This window comes from Dipodomys merriami, unplaced genomic scaffold (genome assembly GCF_024711535.1).
Source record: "Dipodomys merriami isolate MVZ:Mamm:240054 unplaced genomic scaffold, mDipMer1.0.p SCAF_8, whole genome shotgun sequence".
Taxonomy (NCBI): domain Eukaryota; kingdom Metazoa; phylum Chordata; class Mammalia; order Rodentia; family Heteromyidae; genus Dipodomys; species Dipodomys merriami.
The window spans coordinates 21,021,444-21,045,814 of record NW_027206401.1 but is presented as its reverse complement, the minus strand read 5'-3'; the positions used below and the strand labels follow the sequence as shown (position 1 = coordinate 21,045,814).

The 24,371-nt window shown below is 38.4% G+C and overlaps 1 protein-coding gene across 3 annotated transcripts in view; it reads left to right on the top strand.

The window, feature by feature from the left end:
- Pde7b (phosphodiesterase 7B) overlaps window positions 1–24,371 on the top strand; it is a 308,541-nt gene that overhangs the window by 256,155 nt on the left and 28,015 nt on the right. For all 3 annotated transcript variants that reach the window (XM_070010918.1, XM_070010919.1, XM_070010920.1), the window contains 5 exons: window positions 12,403–12,554; window positions 14,553–14,616; window positions 17,342–17,437; window positions 18,673–18,773; window positions 20,652–20,783. In XM_070010918.1, coding sequence (XP_069867019.1) covers window positions 12,403–12,554; window positions 14,553–14,616; window positions 17,342–17,437; window positions 18,673–18,773; window positions 20,652–20,783 — 545 coding nt within the window. The remainder of the gene's footprint in view (window positions 1–12,402; window positions 12,555–14,552; window positions 14,617–17,341; window positions 17,438–18,672; window positions 18,774–20,651; window positions 20,784–24,371) is intronic.

Below are 24,371 nucleotides of genomic sequence, written 5' to 3'. Positions count from 1 at the left end.
GATTGGAATGGATTTTTACAGTAGGCAAACCAGGAAGCTTTTCTGCCAGAAATGTGTGTGTTGAGAAGGACGAGCCTTTGAGCCTCTTGATGACATTTCTTTTGTGAATGCGGCAGGTATGAACATAGACAACTGGGGAAAACCAAGTCCCTCCTACCCCGTTGTTCACAACAGCCAGGTTGGTTTCTCATCACTGTGGAGAACATAAATGAAAACTCGCAACTGAAAAAAAAAAAAGAAATGTGAAGAAGTTAGAGCTAAAGAAACAATTTGACTCTGCCATACAGAAGACTGTTCTTCCTCCATCTCTCCTCCTTCTCCTCCTTCTCCTCCTCCTCCTTTTCCTGTCCTCCTTCTCCTCCTTTTCCTCCTCCCACTCTAGTGGTGTCAAAACAAAACTCTCCTAGTGACAATCGTCAAGAAGTCGTGAGTAACTTTCGTACATAGAACTGCTAATGTCATAGAGCTTGAATACATTCTAGTCAAGATTTGAGTTTCGCAAACTTAAAGTAACTTCTTAGATCCTCCCAACTCAAATGGATTGCCCGACTTCAAGCAAAGTTTTAAGGGGATGTTGTGTTTTATTTCACTTTGGGTTTTGATTTCTTCTTTCTTTTTAAATTTTCTCTTACTTTTGTGGTGTTTTGGTTATTGCCCATGGTTTTTGTGGTTGGTATTTTTATTTGTTTTATAATATTTACAACTTGTTTTCTCTTGTATTAAATTCTGAGGCTAGCAAAGGCTCTGGATGGTTAGGAATTTAGTTCTATCTCAGTCAAATTGCTCAAGCTCTCAAAAGAGAGTAGTGACTTCGTCTTAAGAATATGTCTACTCTTGGGTAAAACAATCTCCACAGGCCAAATAATATGATTGGTCATTATCAGTCTCTACATCCCACTTTCTGACTCAGAAAATGAGCCCAAGTAGAAATAAACAAATATGGTCATTTATGGCCACTGAGGATTTCTAAGGGGCTGAAGAAGACATCATATTTTATTTTAAAAGATTTTTTTGGCAGCTGGATTTTCTTATGAATAAATGGAAACTTTACTGTCTAGAGATGCTAAACTGTGAAAAGAGAGATTTGAATAGTGAAGTCATGGTAGCCAAAACCAACTTATGAATTTTGTTCAGAGTACATGAAAATGAACCAAAGTGTTTAATAATTCAAAACGCGCACCAGTCTCATTCAGACACTGACATCTTTAGCACCTCATCAAAAAACGAAGAAGCCGACAGTGTGTTTTGGAAATCCACCAATACTGTTTTCTACATACTGCCTCTTTTTTCCCTATTTCTTAAAGTAATCTACTTTTTAAAAAATCACATCTTAGTACATCTTAGACTAGGTACCTTCAATCTCCAAATCTTTATGCCTGCTTTAAAGAAAATTGCCATTCTCAATAATCTACTAGCCTTCCATCTTTGCTAGGATCCTAAACCCTTACCTATTAGAATGAATAACAAGAGAGGAAAACTCTGTTGTAAATTTGCTAGTTGTGTTTCTAGATACTTAAAATCAAATTAAATATATATATATATATATATATATATATATATATATAGCTGTATAAAGTGGTTACCATTCAAATGTCAGTTTGTAAGTACAATGTATCCTAACCAATACCACCCCTTATATCATCCTACTACCCCATACCTCCCAAACCTACCAGTCCTCTCAATTTTCCTTTCACAGGATATGCATTGAATATCATAATTGTGCCCCCTCAATTTCTTGTCTCATCTTTTTTTAAAGCTGCATATTGAATGCTAGAATTTCACCATGATTTTTCCAGGGTTTAACATTCTTGAACTTAGATTGGAGTATACACATCAGGGAAGGAATGTCAACATGTATTCACACCTCCAGGATACTGTGCAAATTCAAAGAAAACTAACAAAAATCTGATCTCCTAGACCTTACAGCCTAAATAAGAAAATCAGACCTGTGAATGAGAGTTAGTTTGCACCACTTGGGGTAGAGTTTAGTTGTTAGAACAGAGGTTTACTTAAAGCAAGGGCAGTGGCTGAAATATCTGTATCTGGACCCATGGAGAAAATTATTTCAAGCCAAATGTAAGTTTTGTCATCTTGTCTTTTACAAGTTAGTTTATTATTCAAAACAAGGTCATTGGACCATGGTTTTTCTGTAAACTACCTGAATTTGCTCAAATTACATCAACTAAGTGTTTTAACTTAACCTTATTTTACGAGTTATAAAAATGTTCCACATTAATGAGGTACAAATGTGATATTTCAACACGTGCATACAGTGAACGACTACTTCACAAGAGATCCCAAGCTAGGAGAGAAAAGAAATAAAAGAAGAAGAGAATAAAGAAAAGAAAAGAATAATGGGAACTTGTGTATAACCAGTCATTTACACGATAAATCTATGGTAAAAGACATATGAAAAGAGAATTTTAAAAGGCTATGAATAGCTTCTAACTCAACAGGGATTTTCATTCTCATAATTATTGGCACAATCATTAGTAGAAAGGGCATTTATTAATGCATTCTTTAAGAGGTTCCATTAAATTAAGGGTCACAAATGCTGATATTAGGTTTATGTAGTTTGGTATTCACATTTGCTTGTGACCAGCTCTGCTCTCTTTTCTTTGTCCTTGATATCACTGGGGTGGATTATGTACCGGTCTCTAAGTGTCTGATCTCTGAGAAGGTTGATACAGACCTCCTACACAAAACCAAGACATCCTCATCAAAGGAGTGTACGTATATCCTTTTCATTGTAGATATTCATTTCTCCTACTACCAACATTTCATCAGTCCCTTATGCCATGGAGAAGGTACTCAAAAGGGAAAATAGTTTTTATTAACTTTTTTTGCACTTAGGCCAACCCCAACTTGTAAAATTTTTAAATTACTAGACTAGCAGTGCCAATACAAATTTCATCACCCTAAAATTAGTCCCAAAGTAGTGCAAACATATGTTAATACATATTTGCACTATTCATAAAGGAACAAGTGAACAAAAATGAATCTCACAGCTCAGATCAATGCTCGCATAGATTAAGCAATGGAGCACTTTGGAAGGGTTCTGTATAACTATTCCAAATGAGAAGCAGATCATAGAGCAATAAGAAACAAACAAATATGTATTAGGATGGGTACCTTTAAATAATGATGTTTTATTACATAGATGTCTTATTCTTACTATATTATTAATATTCCTTTGTTCTTCTAAACTATTTATGTTTCTATACAGAATAGAGATAATCATACTCCTAATTACCAAAGTAATTTTTTTTTTTTTTTGTCTGTCATGGGGCTTCAACTCTGGGCTTGGGCGCTGTCCCTATGCTCTTCAGCTCAAGGCTAATGCTCTACCACTTGAGCCACAGCACCACTTCTGGTTTTCTAGTGGTTTATTGGAGATAAGAGTTTCACGGACTTTCCTGCCCAGGCTGGCTTTGAACCGCGATCTGCAGATCTAAGCCTCCTGAGTAGCTACGATTATAGGCGTGAGCCACTGGCACCCCGCTCCAAAGTAAATTTTCTAATTATGCATTTAAAGTCTTTGGGAGAATAAATGTGTATATTTTATTTTAATACCTTCCAAAATAATTCCTGATCAATTATACAGAATGGTAATTTACTTACAGATAGTTTCTTACATGGAATTTTTTTTCCTAAAACAAAACTTTTAGTTTCTTACACCCAATCTCATTATCTCATCTAGCACAAAGTATTTCCTAAGCATCAGTTGACTGCTAACTAATAATATTTTAAATAAATTTATTTTTCTGGCATTATTGAACGTTTCTTTAAACTGCCTTGAGATTTTTTCCATTTTGTTTTTTGATATGTCCTTGACGAAAATTAAACATTAAGATTTTTACTAACTACTAACATCACTTCTGAATGATTTTCTTCTTAAAGAATAACTTACATGAAAATGCTAAATAGCATAGTCACTGATGTTATAGAAAATACTGGCTACCAAATAATAAAATAACTTGGAAGATACCTTGTGGGCCATCTCAGAGAGTACATTTGAAAGTTTATAAAGATGTATCAGGATAACCAATTTGTTAGACAACTTTGAACAATCTTATGGTGAATAGCACTGTATGCTATTTGGGGGGTTTGGGGGGAAAGGGACTTGAACTCAGGGCGGGCCCTGCCCCTAAATTTTTTCACTCAAATCTAGTACTCTACTACTTGAGCCACATCTCTGCTTCCAACCTTTTTTTAATGGTTGGAGATCTGAGTCTCACAAACTTTCTTACCCAGGCTAGCTTCAAATTTTGATCCTCAGATCTGTCTCCTGAGTAGCTAGGAAGCTAGGATCACAAGCATGAACCACTAGTACCTAACCCATATAGTACATTTTTAAATCCAAACACTTTTAAAAATTGATTATGAAAAGATTCTCTGTTGAGATTATTTTTATCGGTGTATTTTTTTTTTTTAGTCCTAGGGCTTGAACTTGGGGTCTGGGTGCTGTCCCTGAGCTCTTCAGCTAAAGGCAAGCTCTACCACTTTGAACCTCAGTGCCATTTTCAGTTTACTGGTGGTTCATTGGAAATAAGAGTCTCACAGGCTTTCTTGCCCAGGCTGGCTTTGAACAGCGATCCTCAGTTCTCAGCCTCTTTAGTAGCTAGGATTACAGCCATTAGCCACTGGCACCTGGCTTATTAGTGTTTTTTTGTTTGTTTGTTTGTTTACTTGCTTGCTTGCTTGATGGTCATGGGGCTTGAACTCTGGGCCTGGGCGCTGTCCCTCAGCTCTTCAGCTCTAGGCTAGCACTCTACCACTTGAGCCATAGCACCACTTCAAGCTTTTTCTGCTGAGGAATCAAACCCAGGGCCTTATGCATGTAAGGCAAGCACTCTACCACTGAGGCACCTTCCCAGCCTTTATTAGTGTATTTTTAAAATAATATCTGAGCTTCTGCTCCAAAGATGTAGAACAGATGAGGAGTTGGGTTGGAGAATAAGGCAGTAGGCTCAAGTTTTACTTTAAGGGGACAGATAATTATCATTACCTTTCTTTCCAGGTATCTTGATTGCTTATTGTTCAGCTAGAAGGAAATTTCCCCATAGTACTTTAGAAATTGAAAATTTTCACAGAACATTAAAACAAGAATATGTCATATATGAATATTTCTTTTGAGGTTTGCCTTACACATAGCAGGAATAATGGATTTCCTTTATTTATTGGAAGAATTTACATCATTTTCTATCAAGCTGTCATCACATTTCTCTACTTCCTCTGAAGTTAAACTTCTGTAAAAAGTTGTCTTTCCTCGTGTTATTCACATCACTCTCTTCTCATTCCCTCTTTCCATAAAACTTTTATTATAAGCACATTTTAACTCTATGGAAAATTTCCAAAGATAAAGCAATTCATATGCTCACCTTCCATATGCAGCCATTGTTATATTCTGTAATATCTGCCTTACTACTAAAATAATTTATTTATATAAATATATATGTGGTTAGCCATGAGTTTCAAGCCTGCAATACTAGCTACTAAGGAGACTGAGATCTAAGGATTGTGATTCAAAGCCAGCCTTGGAAGAAAAGTCCATAACACACTTTTTTTTTTTTTGCCCATGACACACTTATCTTCATTTAGCCAGCAAAAACCTGGAAGTGGAGCTGTGGTTCAAGTGACAGAAGGCCAGTCTTGAGTGTAAAAAGCCAAGTGGGAATCAGAGGTCCTGAGTTCAAACCCCAGTACCAACACACACACACACACACACACACACACACAAATAAACAAATAAATAAATATATTATCTATTTATATATTACATATATTACTTCCTGTGGAAGTGCTGCTGACTAAAATCATATATATATTAAAAATATCCACTTAAGAATTTATTGTTCACATCATTTTCCTGCATCTCTAAATATTCCAGCCTGTATTTCCCAAAAATCAAGGGCATTCTTTTGTGTAGTTCAATTATCAAACTCAATAAATTTACAAATGTAGCATTATTATCACATATATATTTCCATATCGAAATTTTACAAATTATCTTTTTTTCTGTTATTCTGTTGTAAAGATGCTGTTACAGTTACATGAGAAAGGCTCATTGCCTTACTCTCAAATTATCTTTTTTAAAAATTTTTTTATTGTGAAAATACTGTACAGAGGGGTTACAATTACATGGCAAGATAATGAGTACATTTCTTATCAAGCATTGTAGCCTCCTCCTTTGTTTCCCCTTCCCATCCCATCCTTCTCCCACCTGCCCACCCAATCCTCCCCCCTCCCCCCCCCCCGCCTTGCACCAAAGTTGTAAAGTTCGTTTTCGACATACAACTTGTATGTCTCATTGTTGCAAAGGGTCCACCTGTATCCCTATTTAAACGATTTGTTTTTTCCCTTCCCCTCTACAAATTATAACAACATCAAATACAGTGAAAGTAGGGGTTATATCGTGGGAGAGGGACATACAAAGCAACAAAGAAATAATCTTATAATGTGTTAGAAACAATCGCATGAAAGAAAAAACATTTTTGAATACATATCTTAGGGTTCATTTCCCTAACATCAACTTATCTGACCTTTTCTGCTTGACTCAGACATATACTAGTTATTGTAAATAAGGGAAACCATAGTACCTATGTTTCTTTGGGCCTGGCTTACTTCACTTAATATAATTTTTTCCAAGTCTTTCTATTTCCTAACAAATGGGGCAATGTCATTCTTTCTGATGGAGGCATAGAATTCCATTGTGTATATATACCACATTTTCTTGATTCATTCATCTACTGAGGGGCACCTGGGTTGGTTCCATATCTTAGCTATCGTAAATAATGCTGCAATAAACATAGTTGTGCTGGTAGCTTTGTGGTCTTGTTTGTGAACATTTGGGTAAATGCCCAAAAGTGGGAACGCTGGGTCATAGGGGAGCTCTATGTGGAGTCTTTTGAGGAATCTCCATACTGCTTTCCAAAGTGGTTGAACAAGTTTACACTCCCACCAACAATGCAGTTAAGATTCCCTTCTGTCCACAACCCCTCCAGCATCTGTTGATATTAGAGTTCTTGATTATAGCCATTTTAACTGGGGTGAGGTGGTATCTCAATGTTGTTTTGATTTGCATTTCTTTTATGGCTAGGGAGGTTGAGCATTTCTTCATGTGTCTATTGGCCATCCTTCTTTCCTCTTCAGAGAAGTTTCTCTTTAAGTCTTTAGCCCACTTATTTATTAGGCAATTGTTTCTTTGAAGATTTGTTGTTGGGGGATTTAATTTTTTGAGTTCAAGGTATATTTTAGATATGAGACCCTTGTCTGTTGTATGGCTAGTGAAGATCTTCTCCCAATCTGTGGGCTTTCTATTGATCTTGCTAGCTATGTCCTTTGCCATGCAGAAGCTCTGCAATTTCATGCAATCCCATTTGTCCAACCTTTCTTTGATTTGTTGTGTTTCTGGGTCTCTATTAAGAAAATTTCGGCCTTTTTTTTTTGTCTTTTTTTTTTAATTTAATTTTATTTTATTTGAGAACATACTGTACAGAGGGGTTACAATTACATTGGCAGGATAATGCATACATTTCTTACCAAGCATTGCAGCCTCCTCCTTTGTTTACCCTTCACCTCCCTTCCCAGCCTCCACCCTCCCCCCCACCCAATCATACCCCCCTCCCCCCCCACACCGACATTGTAAAGTTTGCTTTGACATGACATTTTGTAATTCATTTTGCAACAGGTCCACCTGAATCCTTAAACGACTTGTTTGTCCCATCTCCTCCACATGTTATACTGACATCAAATAAAGTGAAAGCGGGGGTTACACTGTGGGGGAGGGACATACAAAGCAACAAAGAAATAATCTTATAAATGCGTTAGAAACACATGCATGAAAGAAACGAAAACATTAAAATACATATTTAAGGGTTCGTTTTCCTAACATCACATTACCTGACCTTTTCCGCTTGACTCATACCTATACTAGATATTGCAAATAAGGGAAACCATGGGACCTATGTTTCTTTGGGCCTGGCTTACTTCACTTAATATAATTTTTTCCAAGCCTTTCCATTTCCTAACAAATGGGGAAATGTCATTCTTTCTGATGGAGGCATAGAATTCCATTGTGTATATATACCACATTTTCTTGATCCATTCATCTACTGAGGGGCATCTGGGTTGGTTCCATATCTTAGCTATGGTAAATAATGCTGCAATAAACATAGTTGTGCTGGTAGCTTTAGTGTGGTCTTGTTTGTATACATTTGGGTAAATGCCCAAAAGTGGGATTGCTGGATCATAAGGGAGATCTATGTGAAGTCTTTTGAGGAACCTGCATACTGCTTTCCAAAGTGATTGAACAAGTTTACATTCCCACCAACAATGAAGTAAGGTTCCTTTCTGTCCACATCCCCTCCAGCATCTGTTGTTGTTAGAGTTCTTGATTTTTGCTGTTCTAACTGGAGTGAGGTGATATCTCAATGTTGTTTTGATTTGCATTTCTTTTATGGCTAGGGATGTTGAACATTTCTTCATGTGTCTATTGGCCATCCTTCTTTCTTCTTCAGAGAAGCTTCTCTTTAAGTCTTTCGCCCACTTATTTATTGGGCAGTTGTTTCTTTGAGGATTTGTTGTTGGGTGGTTTAATTTTTTGAGTTCCAAGTATATTTTAGATATGAGACCCTTGTCCGTTGTATGGCTAGCAAAGATCTTCTCCCAATCGGTGGGCTTTCTATTGATCTTGCTAGCTATGTCATTTGCCCTGCAGAAGCTCTGCAACCTTATGCAATCCCATTTGTCAAACCTTTCTTTGATTTGTTGTGTTTCCGGGTCTCTATTCAGAAAATTTCGGCCTGAGCCAAGGAGACCTAGGGTTTCTCCTATTCCATCCTGTAATGTTTTCAGAGTGTCTGCTTTGACTCCGAGGTCTTTGATCCATTTGGAGTTGATTCTGGTGTAGGGTGATATATAAGGATCTAGCTTTAGTTTTCTACAAGTAGTTAACCAATTTTGCCAGCACCATTTACTGAAGAGGCTGTCTTTCTTCCATTCTATTGTTTTAGCTCCCTTATCAAAGATTAGATGGCTATAGGTCTGTAGGTTCATTTCTGGGTCTTCAATTCTATTCCATTGGTCCTGAGGTCTGTTCTTGTGCCAGTACCAAGCTGTTTTGATTACTATGGTCAAATTATCTCAACAGTGCCATTTACTGAAATTGTGTCTCTGACTCAGGCTCCAAACAAGGTTCATCCATTACATTTAATCTAGCATCTCTGTTGTTATGGAACAATACCTTACACTATCATTATATTTCATAATATTGACTTTTTTAAGCTTACAGGCCACTTGTTTTGTTCAGTGTCCTTCTCCCTGTGTTTTTCAGTATCCTTGTTACTGGAGTCACATATGCCCTTTGGGAAGAAAAACTCTTGTGATTCTGTAACTTCAGTGTGTGTGTGTGTGTATGTGTATGTGTGTGTGTATACATGTATGTGTATGTGTATGCATGTATCTATCTATCTATCTATCTATCTATATATATATATATATTCTGAGTGACAAATGTCAGTTTATCTCATTAGTGAGTACTGAATGTTTAGTGAGAATGGAATTCCATATCCATTTCACTACTACAAAAACTTCCATTGCCCCCTCTCTAAGTAATAAGCACCTACACTTTGATGTTGTGCAATTCTCTTGCTGCTTTTTACGTTTCCCTTAAGCATTTTAGTATCTATTAGGCAAATTCAATTATTGCTGTGATGACTGAAAAATGATCATTTTCCAACCCTGTTATTCCTTTTGTGTTTATTGGGTGAGCTCTCTGTAAGGAGGGGCCTTCCCTTCTTATGAATTTATTCTCTTACTAGCTTGTCCTACTGTAGATGCATTGTTTCTTGTTTCTGTCAGTGGTTTACAAACTCTTCTTCGTTATTTATTTTGAGCTCAAATTTTCCCATATTTACTTCAGGGAATCCCTGAAAAGTTATCTTCTGTGTAATTTTTAAATAATCCTATAATTTTTGGCTTGATTTCCTGCTACACTGAAATGGAGACTTAAAAATGTAGCTTCATTTCTCATCCTACATTCTCTCTCTCTCTCTCTCTCTCTCTCTCTCTCTCTCTCTCTCTCTCTCTCTCTCTCTCTGTAGTCCGATGAACTCTTTCACCAGAAGGCGAAGTGTGGTGAGGCAAATGTTCTTTAATATTTCAGAAACACTATCGACAAAGGAATCAATACTCTCCATGCAAAAAGGATTAGTAATTCCCCTCTCTGGAAAACAAGAGAGGATGATTCCTTTCTAATGGAAGGTTATCGCTTCCTGGTAGCCATCAACCTCTTATCTTGACAGGGAAGGTATTTCAGTACTCATGTCACATGTGACATTCAAACCTTGACTGTTCACATCATGGAGACTCTCCTGGAATGTGCCGGGCATATTTAGTTGATTGTCTGTAAGGAATGCTTCGTCCCAGCTGAAATACTGTGGGTCATCCTACAGGCCACCAAAGTGATGCCTGTTGCCAATTTTGGATGTAGTATCCATTTTGTAGTCTAGTAGAAAATGCAAAGCTCATGTATTAAGTAATTTTGCTTCTGTCATACCTTGTTCTATCTTGTCTTTTACCTGCATGGAACTCAAAATTATAACAAATACCCTAAACAGAGGAAAGATGAGGCATTCCCAGATGATCAACATGCAGGCCCCATTGTTTGGGGTTTACTGTGCGTACAAAGCCAAGATTCAGAGCAGCCAGGCCTGCTTTCCTCTGCATGTGCTCCTGACTAAAAATTATAAAAGTGAAATTTTTTCTAATATAGATCTAGACTTTACCCATGAAAAGAGGGAAACAAGTGCACATGGAAATAAGTATACTGTGACCAAGGGTGTGGCTAGACATACAGCAATACTACAAGCGGTCTTTGTGGGCTCCATTCTGCCAGTGGCTTCTCACTTGTTTTCATCAGTTTATCATATCAAAGTATAGGTTCAATTCCTTCATTCATGTAAGAAATGGAATGCCTACTGTGGGACATGCACTTCTCGAGATCTTTAGAGGACATGAACTATATGAATTTCAAAACTTCATTTGTGTCCTTGTTGATGATAATGAGGCTGGCATGCTTATATTTGTTGCATGCATTTGAAATGGTTCATGTCTTCCAAAAGTCCACTCAGAAATACCCTGATGTTTTAACCAATAAATTATATGAGAGAGAGAGAAAGAGAGAGAGAGAGAGAGAGAGAGAGAGAGAGAGAGAGAGAGAAGAGAGAGAGAGAGAGAGAGAGAGAGAGAGAGAGAGAGAGAGAGAGAGAGCCAAGCACTGGTGGGTAATGCTTGTAATCCTAACTACTCAGGAGACTGAGATCTGAGGATCACAGTTCAAAGCCAGCCAGACACAGATAACAGTCCATGAGACTCTTATCTCTCAATTACTGCACAAAGCTGTAAGTGTAACTGTGGCTCAAATGGTAAAGCTCTATCCTTGAGCAAAAACCTTAGGGAAAGACTCAGCCAAGGACCAGCATGAAGAAGAAAGAAAGAGAAAGAGGAAGAAGAAGAAGAGGAAAAGGAAGAAGAGGAGGAGGAGGTAGAGAAGGAGGAGAATAGAAGAAGAAAAAGAAGAAATACCTATATATTTAGAAATACCTATATATTTAGACTATATTAAAATATGAAGCCGGGTGTGGTAATGCACTCTAGTAATCCCAGAACTCAGAAGACTGAAGCTGGAGGACGGCAAGTTCACGGCCAGCCTGGGCTGCATAGTGGGATCCTGTCTCAAAAAACAAACCAACAAAATATGATATATGCTCCAGATCTAGAAGAATTTCAAGTATACCCAACTTAGACTTCTAATTATTGAGATTATCTTTTAAATATCTCTTTTTTTTTCTTTGTTGGTCCTGAGGCTTAAACTCTGGGCCTGGGCACTGTCCCTCAACTCTTTAGCTCAATTCTAGTGCTCTGCCACTTGAGTCGCAGCCCCACTTCTGGTTTTCTGAGTGGTTTATTGGAGATAAAAGTCTCACTGATTTTCCTGCCTGGGCTGCCTTTGAATCACAATCCTCAGATCTCAGCCTCCTGAGTAGCTAGGATTACAGGCATGAGTCACTGGTACCTGGCAATGTCTCTCTTTTTTTTTTTTTTTTTTGGGGGTCCGGTCGAGGGCCTTAACTCTGGGCCTGGGCACTGTCCCTCAGCTCTTCAGCTCAAGGCTAGTGCTCTACCACTTGAGCCACAACGCCACTTCTGGCTTTTTTCTTTTTGCTTATGTGGTGCTAGGAATCGAACCCAGGGCCTCAGGCATGCAAAGCAAGCGCTCTACCACTGAGCCATCTTCCCAGCCCCAATGTCTCTCTTTTTTAATACACTACTCTTTACATAATGGAGTTAACAGGCTCTCTTTTAGATATTTAAACTTCTGCATCTGCTTACTTTCTACAGATACAACACACTCAGGGGAAATTGGCACTAAGAAAAAGGTGAAAAGACTGTTAAGTTTCCAAAGATACTTCCATGCGTCGAGGCTGCTTCGTGGGATTATACCACAAGCCCCCCTCCACCTGCTGGATGAAGACTACCTTGGACAAGCACGGGTAAGCAGTCACCCCTCTCTCCCTGCATTACGCCACTGGCCAAGAACCTGTGCCTCTCGTAGATTTGAGCCCTACTCTGCCTCTGAGAAGCTGTGTGGTCCTGGGTTAGTGAGTGGCTCAACACATCTGGATCTTTTCATCAAATATCAAATGAAAGCAAGAGAAAACATCTGCCTTATAGAAGAAATGCAGAGATTAATGAAGGAGAATATGTTTTTGTTCTTTTACAAATGCTGGGTCTTGAACCCAGGAGTCTCACACAAGCTAAGCACACATTCTACCACTGGGCTACATCCCCAGCCCAGAGGTAAGACATAGTTACATGCTTAATATACTCACGCCTGGCTCATGCTATTTTCATTTCTATAAATGTATAAAATATATTTGTGCAAAGGTCAGTAAAATTAAATGTTGGATTCAAAAATCACTAATGAGGGAATAACTACATTTTTTAATTCATTAAGTTATCTCATTGTTATGGGGACACTGAAAATAATCCAATAATTATCAACTGTTGATTTCACACAAGGTTGTAAATAGTGTATTCTTATTTTATTATTTTCAATCCATTTACCTATTTTTAATTATTTTACAATTATTTTTTCTAGACATTGATTTGACTGAAAACTAAAATTAAGGTTTGCCTGCCCCCCCAAAAAATGTTTACAAGTTATCTCTAGCCTAAATTGCCAAAGGAATTTAAATTTCAGAAACAAACTGTTGCTATTGAACATAAGTTAAAGGAAGTATTTTATAACTTATCTACTGAGTAATATTATATTATCTACTACTAAGATATATATATATATATATATATATATATTACTAATAGATACTGTTAATAAATGAGTAGTAATGTCAAAAGAACTAATTCCCGGTATGGTATCTATAATTTTAAAAAGTCATTATTTATAGCAACCCAGAGTCTGAGATTGGACAAATGTTTGGGTAGTGTTTGTTTGGTGCTCTCTTGGTTGGTGTTTGTATGGTTGATTGGTGATTGACTGGTTGGCTAGTAGGTGATTAGGTGATAGGTTAAGAGGAGAGCAAGACTAAACTCCTCTAGTACTAGAACACCATGACAGAGCACTCGATCATTTCTCTACCCAAAGCAGCTACATTTTAAAAAGATGATGCTGAGGATACAGAAAGAACAGTGGTCTGAATGTCAGAAGTGAGGTCTTGAATCTGCCTTTGGCACCTCAAAAATAACTTCTCAGACCCTCATTTCTCTGATCAATTATGAGGTCTTAGAGTAGGATTCAGGTAGGTCAAGCCATTCAGAGGCAGGTAGAAGTGTGAGCAGCTCCTCTTGTGAATGCCCTCCCTTAAAAGGGGTGAAAGTTTAGAAATGTTGCTGAGGAGGAGTCGGATCAACTACTGTAACTTTTATGTCACCGTCTAATGCTAGCCAAGGTGTGTTTTTTCAAAAAGGAAAACAGAATAAGTCTGCATTACACAATAGGCCTTTAAATTATCCAATATTTTCAATTACCTACTCTTCAGTTTCCTGTGCAGTGGTTAATTTTACATTCAGCCCACACTGAGCCAATGGTTTTCACTTCATTTTTCAAAGAATGTGCTGCAAACTTCCTCCCTAAAATATAGTCTATGGCATACTTTACCAAGCTTCAATGTGACTGAGGATAAGCCTGCTCCAAACACTTTATGTGCACTCTCACCATACCATTAACAGTGTCCTCCTCACAGCAGCTTGCTGAAGGATTAGCAACCTATTTTCCAGATGAGGAAACTGAGGTTCTGAGAAGTTAAAGAATGTGTACAAGGACCTGTAGCCAGAAAGAGTTGTGGGTGACATTGAACCAGCCTGTCTCCTGAATAGGTATTAGTGAGTAAAGTAAGATTTGGTTTACTCCAAACCTGTTGTAGCGAGAGCCATCTGCTCTATACCTAACCTTTTAATTGTTTAATTGTTTAAAAGTAAATGTTTGAGTCAGACGTGATTCATGTGGCGCTATTTTCTGTTTGCCTTTGCAGCACATGCTCTCCAAAGTGGGAATGTGGGATTTTGACATTTTCTTGTTTGATCGTTTGACAAATGGTAAGTTACCCAGAAGAAGTGTCACCAAAATGCACGTGATAAAGGGGAAATCATTGCATTTTTTAAAGTTTATTTTTAAACACTACTGTTCTTTTTTTCTTCTTTACCCATTTTTGTAAACCTGCACCTCTCAAGAAAGACCAGGATGAAGAAAAGTTAATTCAGACCAAGAATAAGACCTTAAGAGTTTGACTTTAGAATCAAGGTAGTTTCCTCCTGACTATGATGAATTCCTAAAAAGAATTAGGAACTGGCAGATCACCTTCCTTTCCTTGAAGAATACTTATGTTACATTCTAAAGGGACACGTCTATTGCTACTGGAAAGCTAAAAACACAAGAGCACTTCAGTCTAGTCCTAACTTTTACAAGGCAGGGTCCTTGTGCAATTTTTTTTAGTGAGCTCAGTCCACATATTGCAGGTGTTGCTCAGATAAATTTGCAATCACCACAAGCAAAAAGACTGCTAAGGAGAAAGTGCAAATGCTTACACGTAGCCAAAGAGAAAAGGGAATACTCATGAGTTTTGCTTTAAGGTTCTGTGCCTCTAAAAATCTTCTTTATCAAAAATAATACAATAGGGGCTAGGAATGTGGCTCAGTGATAGAGCGCTTGCCTTGCATGCCTGAGGCCCTGGGTTCGATTCCTCAGCACCACATAACCAAAAAGAAAAAAGCCGGAAGTGGCACTGTGGCTCAAGTAGTAGAGCGCTAGCCTTGAGCTGAAGAGCTGAGGGACATTGCCCAGGCCCAGAGTTCAGGCCCCATGACCGGACCCAAAAAAATAATAATAATACACTATTATTGTATTTTCATCTGGCCACTAAACAAGCCTAGGCAAGCTTAAGAAACCTATGAAGGACCTCATATTTGGTGCTGGTGTTACTCTCTCCTGTCATCTACCATCATGTTTGGTGTTATTTTTTACATTAAGTCATTATAGATGACTTGAGACTGTGCAGTCAAAAGGATATAGCCTAGAATCATGAAATGTGACTTTACTCCGTGGAAATATAACTTTATAACTTGACCAGATATGGATGGATCCCCTAAGATTGCATTTTACTTTGCTCAAATTAATGGAGAAACTGGTAAATGAAAGTAACTGCGAATAAAAGAACTTGTTTAATAGTGCTAATTAAAAAATTATGTCGTCATGACTATCATCGAAAGTAAAGTGAACATGATAAATATTTAGTTTAACTCAGTACATTTGAGGTCCAATAAGATGCTACAACTAGTTCAAAAGGAGACTTTGATGAATCACATGCACACATGCAGTAAGAAATGAGTTTCTAGAAAGAATAAGATTATATCATTTTCAGGGAAATGGATGGACACAGAACAAATCATGTTAAGTGAGGTAAGCAAAGTGCAGACACAAATAGCACATGTTTTCTCTCATATGCAGAAGCTAGATCTAAAATACATGAGGACTTGATGAATTATACAGGACTCTAGGCATTCACTCACAGTGAGATCACAGGAGGGTACTCTTAGGAGAGGAACACAAAGGTGCAACATCTATGTGCAGCTGATCATATAAAATAATAGTTATTGAAATGAACTCCAGGAAATGGAAATGAGAGGTTTTTTAAATCTTTGTTGCTGTTTTTGTTTTCTTTTCTTTTTGTCTTGTTTGTTCATTTATCTGTCTTTGGGAGAGTAATAGAGGCACAGAAATGGAGGGACAGAGGGTAAACAGATGCAGCAATGGTACTCGCTGGACACTGTTGAAAATGAACTATACAACTTATGGGTCAGAATGAGAGGGAAAAACTGGGAGAGAGAGAGGGAAGGGGATAACATTGTCCTAAAAGAATGTGCTCTTTACTTGACTTGCATAACTGTAACCCCTCTGTACATTACCTTTATAATAACAATTTTTAATAAAAAAAATAAACAAAGAAATGAGTTCCTAATTAGCTGCAAAACTGGGAGGGAGAAATGAAATCTATTGCTAGCAGACTAAGTTCATTCAGCAGTCCATAAACAAGAATCATTTGCAGTTGATTAATTAAACTAACTCTAAATTGAGACTTGTGAAATAATTCAAACACAATGAAACAGGCAAATTATGAATACCAGAAATACATGTTTAGACAGCAAGTAGTTTTTCATTCACTAAACTCAGGCATCTTCTTGGCCCATTTCAAAGTCTTAAACTCTACAATCCTTTTCATATTCAAAATTATTATTGTTAAATTAACAATATGTCTTAAATGCTTACATGCAGTTATAGCTTTCATCTCTCCTTGCTTGAGTTCTAAAATACCTCCTAGTCAAATTGCCTCTTAGTCAATATTTTTCATAGGAATAAGAATAAATAGCCTATCACTGTTAATCAATACATTTCTTTGGATACCCTACTAAATGTCACAGTCAGCAGGAAGTGACTTACGGCACATTTCAAGTGGTTATAACTGTGGTTTAAAAGAACATGCTTATATATTCCCATATACTGAGTGTTCTTCATATGTCAGTAGGCAAGCTCCTTTTAACTTTTTTATGCCCTCTGGCATAGGGAGAAAGCCTCATCTTTTTCTACAATAAGACAAACCTAGGACCAGATCCTAGTGATAATATCCTCTATGTGTGAATCATTTCAAATACGAAGGAAGAAAAATTATCCAATCAGAGGATATTATCACAGAGACTAGATCTTATTTTAGTCTTGATACTTTAATGGTGACAAAATAAGTCAAAACAGGTGACTGCTTTTCTCTAGGAAACAGCCTGGTAACACTGCTGTGCCACCTCTTCAACACCCATGGACTCATTCACCATTTCAAGCTGGATATGGTGACCTTGCATAGATTTTTAGGTAAGTCTATTTTTCCAGATTTCTACTTCAGTCTTGTGAAAACTGGCAGAACACAATAGTCTTTGATATGAAGCATGGAGAACAGCAGCATGGTAGATAAAGACCTCAAATCTTTTTTTTGGGGGGGGGGGTCCGGTCGTGGGGCCTGAACTCTGGGCCTAGGCACTGTCCCTCAGCTCTTCAGCTCAAGGCTAGCACTCTACCACTTGAGCCACAGCGCCACTTCCGGCTTTTTTCTTTTTGCTTATGTGGGCTGAGGAATCGAACCCAGGGCCTCATGCATGCAAGGCAAGTGCTCTACCACTGAGCCACCTTCCCAGCCAAGGCCTCAAATCTTAAATGATCTTACCTTAATTTTTTTTTTGCCATGCCTAGGCCTTGAACTATGGGCCTACACACTGAGAAAAAAGTATATGAAGCACAACAGAAATATTTGGATCTAGCCTCAACATGGCTTCTTCCCATGGCTGATAGTATTTCAATTACATGAGCAAAATAATGACCATGAATAGGTCCACATAGTTATGATTTGTAAAGATTCTTTGGACACATGTTTGTGCCCTGAGAACATGTGAAAATAGTCTCAAAAAAATGAATGACCAGCACAATCTAGGACTGTTTTATTATTTGAGCTTAAGAGTACTCTAAGTCTTGGGTTACAGTGGAGGGGCATGAAAAATGATACCTTGAATAAGGTAGACAAAGCCAAAGAGGCCTCAGGTCGGTCCAAGCTGAAGATAATCCAAATTTGTTTGGATAAGTATTTGTTAATACTGTCAAGAGATAATCCAGTCCCTGGAGAAGAGGAGCCTGATCCTCCCGAGATTTTGAATGGAAGCTTCATCTATGACTTAGTATTCCTAAGCCATATGGCAGCACCGTTGAATAATTAAACTATGTTGTAAAGTAATATTGTCTCTTTTTTTCTACATGTTTATTATTCCTATGATTGAGAGCCTTCAGGAATGCCAGAAAAGAATGATTTGTGAGGGAGCTGGAACATCCCAAAGGCTTCCTAATTCCTTTTAGCTTTTCTCTGCTTATCTCTCCTTCTCTTCCTCACTACAGATAACTTAGCAGAAGAGCCAAAACTGTGAATGGCCTTCCAAGGATCCACCGGCTATACATTGGTGGGGTCAATGATATTTTTCAGCAAAAAGCACCTTCAAAAAGTCTGACCTACTATGCCCTTCTCATAAGATTTTAACTGACTGAGTTATCTGCTTGCCTCCTAGTCATGGTTCAAGAAGACTACCATGGTCAAAATCCATATCACAACGCTGTTCATGCAGCTGATGTCACTCAAGCCATGCACTGCTACCTGAGGGAGCCAAAGGTAAAGCACGCACCAGCCATCCCCCTCCTCCTCAGCCACTAACTCCCTCGCTCCACGTTACACAATGTAGCTGAACAACTCTGTTAGTAGTCATTTACAACAAGGCATGCAAATCATTGCTTTTGAACTTTCCGTGTCAGCTCTGAGATAATAGATGCATGGAAAAGAATGCGGGTTTGCTGACGTTCCCTTTCATACTGTATTTTTTTTTTATTTTTATGTGTTTCTTGCTTTTTGTGCCCATTGCGTGGATTAAACTCAGGGACTGGGTGTTTCCTGTCCCTGAGCTTTTTCACTCCAAGGTTGGCACTCTACCACTTGAACCACAGCTCCACTTCCCACTTAATTGAAGATAAGAATGTCACAGACTTCCCTGCCTGGGCTGGCTTTGAACTGGGAGTCTCAGATCTCAGCTTCCTGAATAACTAGTAATACAGGCATACACCACCAATGCCCGTCTCATACCATATTTATTTTCAAGGCAGCATAAGGACAAAAAGCAACCCTCCGGCTGGGAAGGTGGCTCAGTGGTAGAGCACTTGTCTTGCATGCCTGAGGCCCTGGGTTCGATTCCTCAGCACCACAAAAGCAAAAAGAAAAAAGCCGGAAGTGGCACTGTGGCTCAAGTGGTAGAGCGCTAGCCTTGAGCTGAAGAGCTGAGGAACAGTGCCCAGGCCCAGAGTTCAGGCCCCACAACCGGACCCCAAAAAAAAAAAAAGCAACCCTCTCTATGGACAGACAAATCTTCCGAGACATCTTCAGCGGCTCCAGAGACCAGCTCTTTTGTCACAAATAGCACTGGCACTGAGCTTTACTAGGAAAAACTTCCTACTTTCTAGCTTTTGACCAACAAATAGCCTCAGAATTCCTCAAGGTTAAAGCTCCATCTGTACTGAGCTAACGAGAAATCCTGATTCAAAATTGTCTTAGCAAGCCAACTTTGATTCAATAAACCAATCGAAAGTTAGAAAATAAAAACAAAATGGTAATGCCTATTATTAACAATCTAGGCAATTCTTTGCTGCAGAATGAATTGGGTGTTTGGTAGAATGTACAGTGTAAGCTTTCTTAAGATTTTGGGGGGAAATGATATAGTCTAAGACTCCCTTATTTTGATCAATTTTAACAAGCCATTAAATTTACCGATGTTTCACAACAACCACTAAAAATACAGATGTCAAGTAGGTAGACTCTGGGACAATGATGAGTAGATAAAGTAGATGCTTCATCCCTCTCCAATATCCCAAAGGCATTAATGGTTTTACTTTTTAATCTCTTTTTAGTCCAAAAATTGCAATATATCACATAGTTAATTGTGTGTGCTTCCCATTTTTCTGCTTGTTTTCCTGGCTAACCAACAAATTAATGATCCTGTCCCCTCCCCCAACTATTTATTGCACATAAAAGCAGCACACAAAAAACTGACATTTCGGCCCACTTCTTTCAAGGAAGTGGAAAAGATACAGGAGTTGAAATACACAAGTAATTCCTCAAATGTGTCTATTACTTGGGCTTCAACATTTTCCTTGATTTACAACTTTAGGAACAAGGCTGATGTTAATTCCTGCCTTCTCCTTGCCCACCAAGTAGCAGTTTGCCAACAAGCCATGCTGTTGCGACAAAACAAAATTGAGTGGCAGTCAAAAGCAGGCACTGGAACAATCTGCACAATTTCACCTTGTGCAGTTACTTTCCACAGAGCCTTTTCTTTGGTCCTTACAGTTCTATGTGGATATCACCTCGATGAATATCTCAGAGGAGAGGTCTGGCTGATAGGCCCGAAGAACACTTCATTGTGATTGATTTAGCCAGAACAAATGTCACCACTTATGGAAGCACACTCATCAATCCCCAAATTTTATTTTTATTTTTTGACAGCTGGCCAGCTTCCTTACTCCTCTGGACATCATGCTCGGACTACTGGCTGCAGCAACTCATGATGTTGACCACCCAGGGGTGAACCAGCCATTTTTGATCAAAACTAACCATCACCTTGCCAACCTGTATCAGGTAAGGAAGCCCAGCATGCCATCAGATCCTGTAGAGTCAATTGCACGAGGTCCAGGGTTCCAGTCTGGATTCTGCCAGTGCAGATAACTTCATGTTGGATATGCAGATCACATCCAAAGAACATGGGTTTGAAACCCATGGATCCAGCTTATCCTTCAAAGAAGATTAAACTTATGTGCAAGGGTATCAAAAATGCAAATTAGGGCTAGGAAGGTGACTCAGTGGTAGAGTGCTTGCCTTGCATGCATGAGCCCCTGAGTTCAATTCCTCAGCACCACATAAACAGTAAAGACCAGAAGTGGCTCTGTGGCTCATATGGTAGAGCACTAACTTTGAGCTGAAGAGCTGAGGGACAGCGTCCAGGCTCCGAGTTCAGGCCCCACGACTGGCAAAAATAAATAAATAAGCAAGCAACTTATTCCAAAGTAGGTTTGAAATTGTCCTAAATCAAACATGATCCCTGATCCTACTCTCTCATGGTTTAGAATAACAGTCTCCAAGGAATTCCTTACTCAATTTTAAGTTCAGATATTTTTCAGCGAATTTAATCTCTTTTCTAAAAATAAGCATTCCAATATAACCAGCTTCTACAAATTTTGCAACATATGATCTTATATGTTTTTAATCAGCTGCTATTCACTGCCTACATCGAATGATATACAAAGATGTATAGGTACAAAAATCAACAAAACAATCTCTGTTATTAAACATCTGGTCAAACTCAAATGTCAAATTAGCAAAATCCAGATACACTTAATTCCAGTTTGAAAAAGGTTTGAGGAGTTAAATAAAGGTACATCTATAGATAGATTTTTTTTACTCTTTAAAGAGCAAATACTTGAGCTTTTTTTTTTGTTTTGTTTTTTGGGTATGGTCATGGGGCCTAAACTCTGGGCCTGGGCGCTGTCCCTCAGCTCTTCAGCTCAAGGCTAGCGCTCTACCACTTGAGCCACAGCGCCACTTCCGGCTTTTTTCTTTTTGCTTATGTGGGGCTGAGGAATCGAATCCAGGGCCTCAGGCATGAAAGGCAAGCCCTCTACCACTGAGCCACCTTCCCAGCCCTTGAGCTATTTTTTAAATGAGAAAAAATGCTAGTTACTACAATAAAACGAGCTATTTTTTTCCCAGAGGAAATATATCATCTGAACTGTTAGCCTGGCCCCAAATAGGAAAGAGAAAGATATGGCAATGGAGAAATTGGAATACTAGGCTCAAAATCAACGCTCAAGATATTATCTTTGTCAGCCACCTACTCAGTTGGTCTTACGATCTCTTGGAAGCTGTCTTCCAATTTTAAGGATCAAAATCAAAACAAATCAATATCACAAACACACACCCAGTATCCTAAAGCCACTAGAATAAAAGCTCAAACTTACGTGAAAATGGCATCTAGTAACGTTAGGGGATTGGGGTGGGGGGAATTGAGATAGATGGAAGGGATGAAACTGATCAAGGTGCACTGTACTCATGAACTGATATGATAAACTGAAACCTCTTGTACAGCTACTTAATGATAATTTTTAAAATAGATTTAATTTTAAAAAGCTGAAAATAAGCAAAATTGATATTCTACATATTGAAAGTAAAAATTATTTTTAAAAATCTGAAAAAAATATAAAATCTTCAATTTCATCCAATAATTTATACCTTATGGCTGACTGTAATTGTTCTTTACTCACTTTATGGAATTCAAAATAGATAAGGATAATTCCTTATTTTAAAAAAATCTGGCTGGAAAAACACCAAGGAAATGACCAGTCAAAAATAAATAAAGGGGTCTGGGAAGGTAGCTCAATGGTAGAGCGCTTGCCTTGCATGCATAAGGCCCTGGATTCAATTCATCAGCACCACATTAGCAGAAAAAATAAATAAATGGCTGGAAAGGTGGCTCAGTGGTGGAGCATGCACCTTGCATGCAGGAAGCCCTGGGTTCGATTCCTCAGCACCACATACACAGAAAAAGCTGGAAGTGGCACGGTGGCTCAAGAAAGATAGTGCTAGCCTTGAGCAAAAGAAGCTCAGGGACAGTGCCCAGGCTCTGAGTTCAAGCCCCAGTACTGGCAAAAAAAAATAATAAATAAATAAAAATAATTGTAAAATCCTGTTCAGTAAATAATATAACTAATCTTTATTCAACACTTATTATGACCCAAACACTGTGCTAAGTACATTCTATGTATTATCATGCTTAAGCTCCACAGTAGCCCAGTGAAGTGGTATTATTAACATGCCTGTTCTTCAGAAAGCAGGTAATTTCATACTGGAAAATTTCAAATACTCCTCCTGATTAAACAGCTAATTAATGGAAAAACTGGAATTAGAATTAAAATCTTTTATCTACAGAGCTAAAGTGTGTAAGAACTATACACACTGCCTATGCTACTCATACTGATGACCTACTACGTGCAAGAAGCTAAGTACTGTCCTCCAAGTCCTCCTTCTAGAGAGGGGGAGAAGAGCATTACAGACTTCGATAAACACTTTAAAGTATATGGCTGTAAAGAGTCGTGATGGGAAGACAGAGAGGAGAGGGAAATTGTCCTGCAGATGAGTTAGAGAAGGTAGGTGATGGAGGAAGAATAATTTAAATGGAGCCTTCAAGTGTGAGTACTATTTTAAATAACAAAGATGAAAAGTGGACATTAGGGCCAGCATCTGCCTTACTCCTTTCAGCTTAATATGTACACTTTTTAGTAGGTGAGATGGAATGGCTCTGCCAGCAAGTCCCCTGCTCTTAGAATGGTGTCCTGGACATGTTATTGTTAGGTGTATATTGTGTTTCTAGTAGAAATTGCAAATGTCTTGTACAGGACATGACCTGTACAAATCACTCTGTGTTAAGTGTAGGAAAAAAAAAAGGCATAATCCTTCCGGTTTTTGATCTAAGACAAAAAGCCATCCACTGAATAAGTCATGAGTGACATATGCTATTTTCAAATCTTTAACAATGTAGCCTTTTAACTACAAGGGTGATCAAGGGCTTGTTATTTGAGACATAACTGGACTTTCCGGAAACCATGTGCAAATTACAGGCTGTACCTATATACACATTTTCTTAGGAAAAAGAATCTATTGTCACGTTTTCAAGGGAATTTCAGATTCAGGAAATCAGAAGAACCATGGTAACAAGTGAAATAAACATGTGTACATACATGCACAAAAATTATATACTCACATGCCCAACAATCAACAAGTATACCCTCGGGAGGATGTTCCAGGAATTCTGGGGCTTTGAGGACGCCCTGTGCGTGACTGCACTGCAAGCCAGCTTACTATAAATGAGATAAAATGCAACAGAGCTTCCTCTCCCTCCTGTTGGCTGTGCTCTTTTATTTCGGATAAATAGGATCATTACATAATGTGCACATGTGTTTCTGCCCTGAGATAAAGAGGGAGCCAGTGCACCGGGAGTGAAGGTCAGGTCAAAGGCCACCTTCTCATGTCTGCTGTCTGGCCCAAGCTGAACTGCCAACCAAGTTCAGCCTGAAGGCCCCGCAGATATTTCCACCTGACACTTTGCTCATCAGACTGGAATCCAGCCAAGTCTCAAGGTACACCAAAACAGAAGGAACATTTGAGAATTCTTAC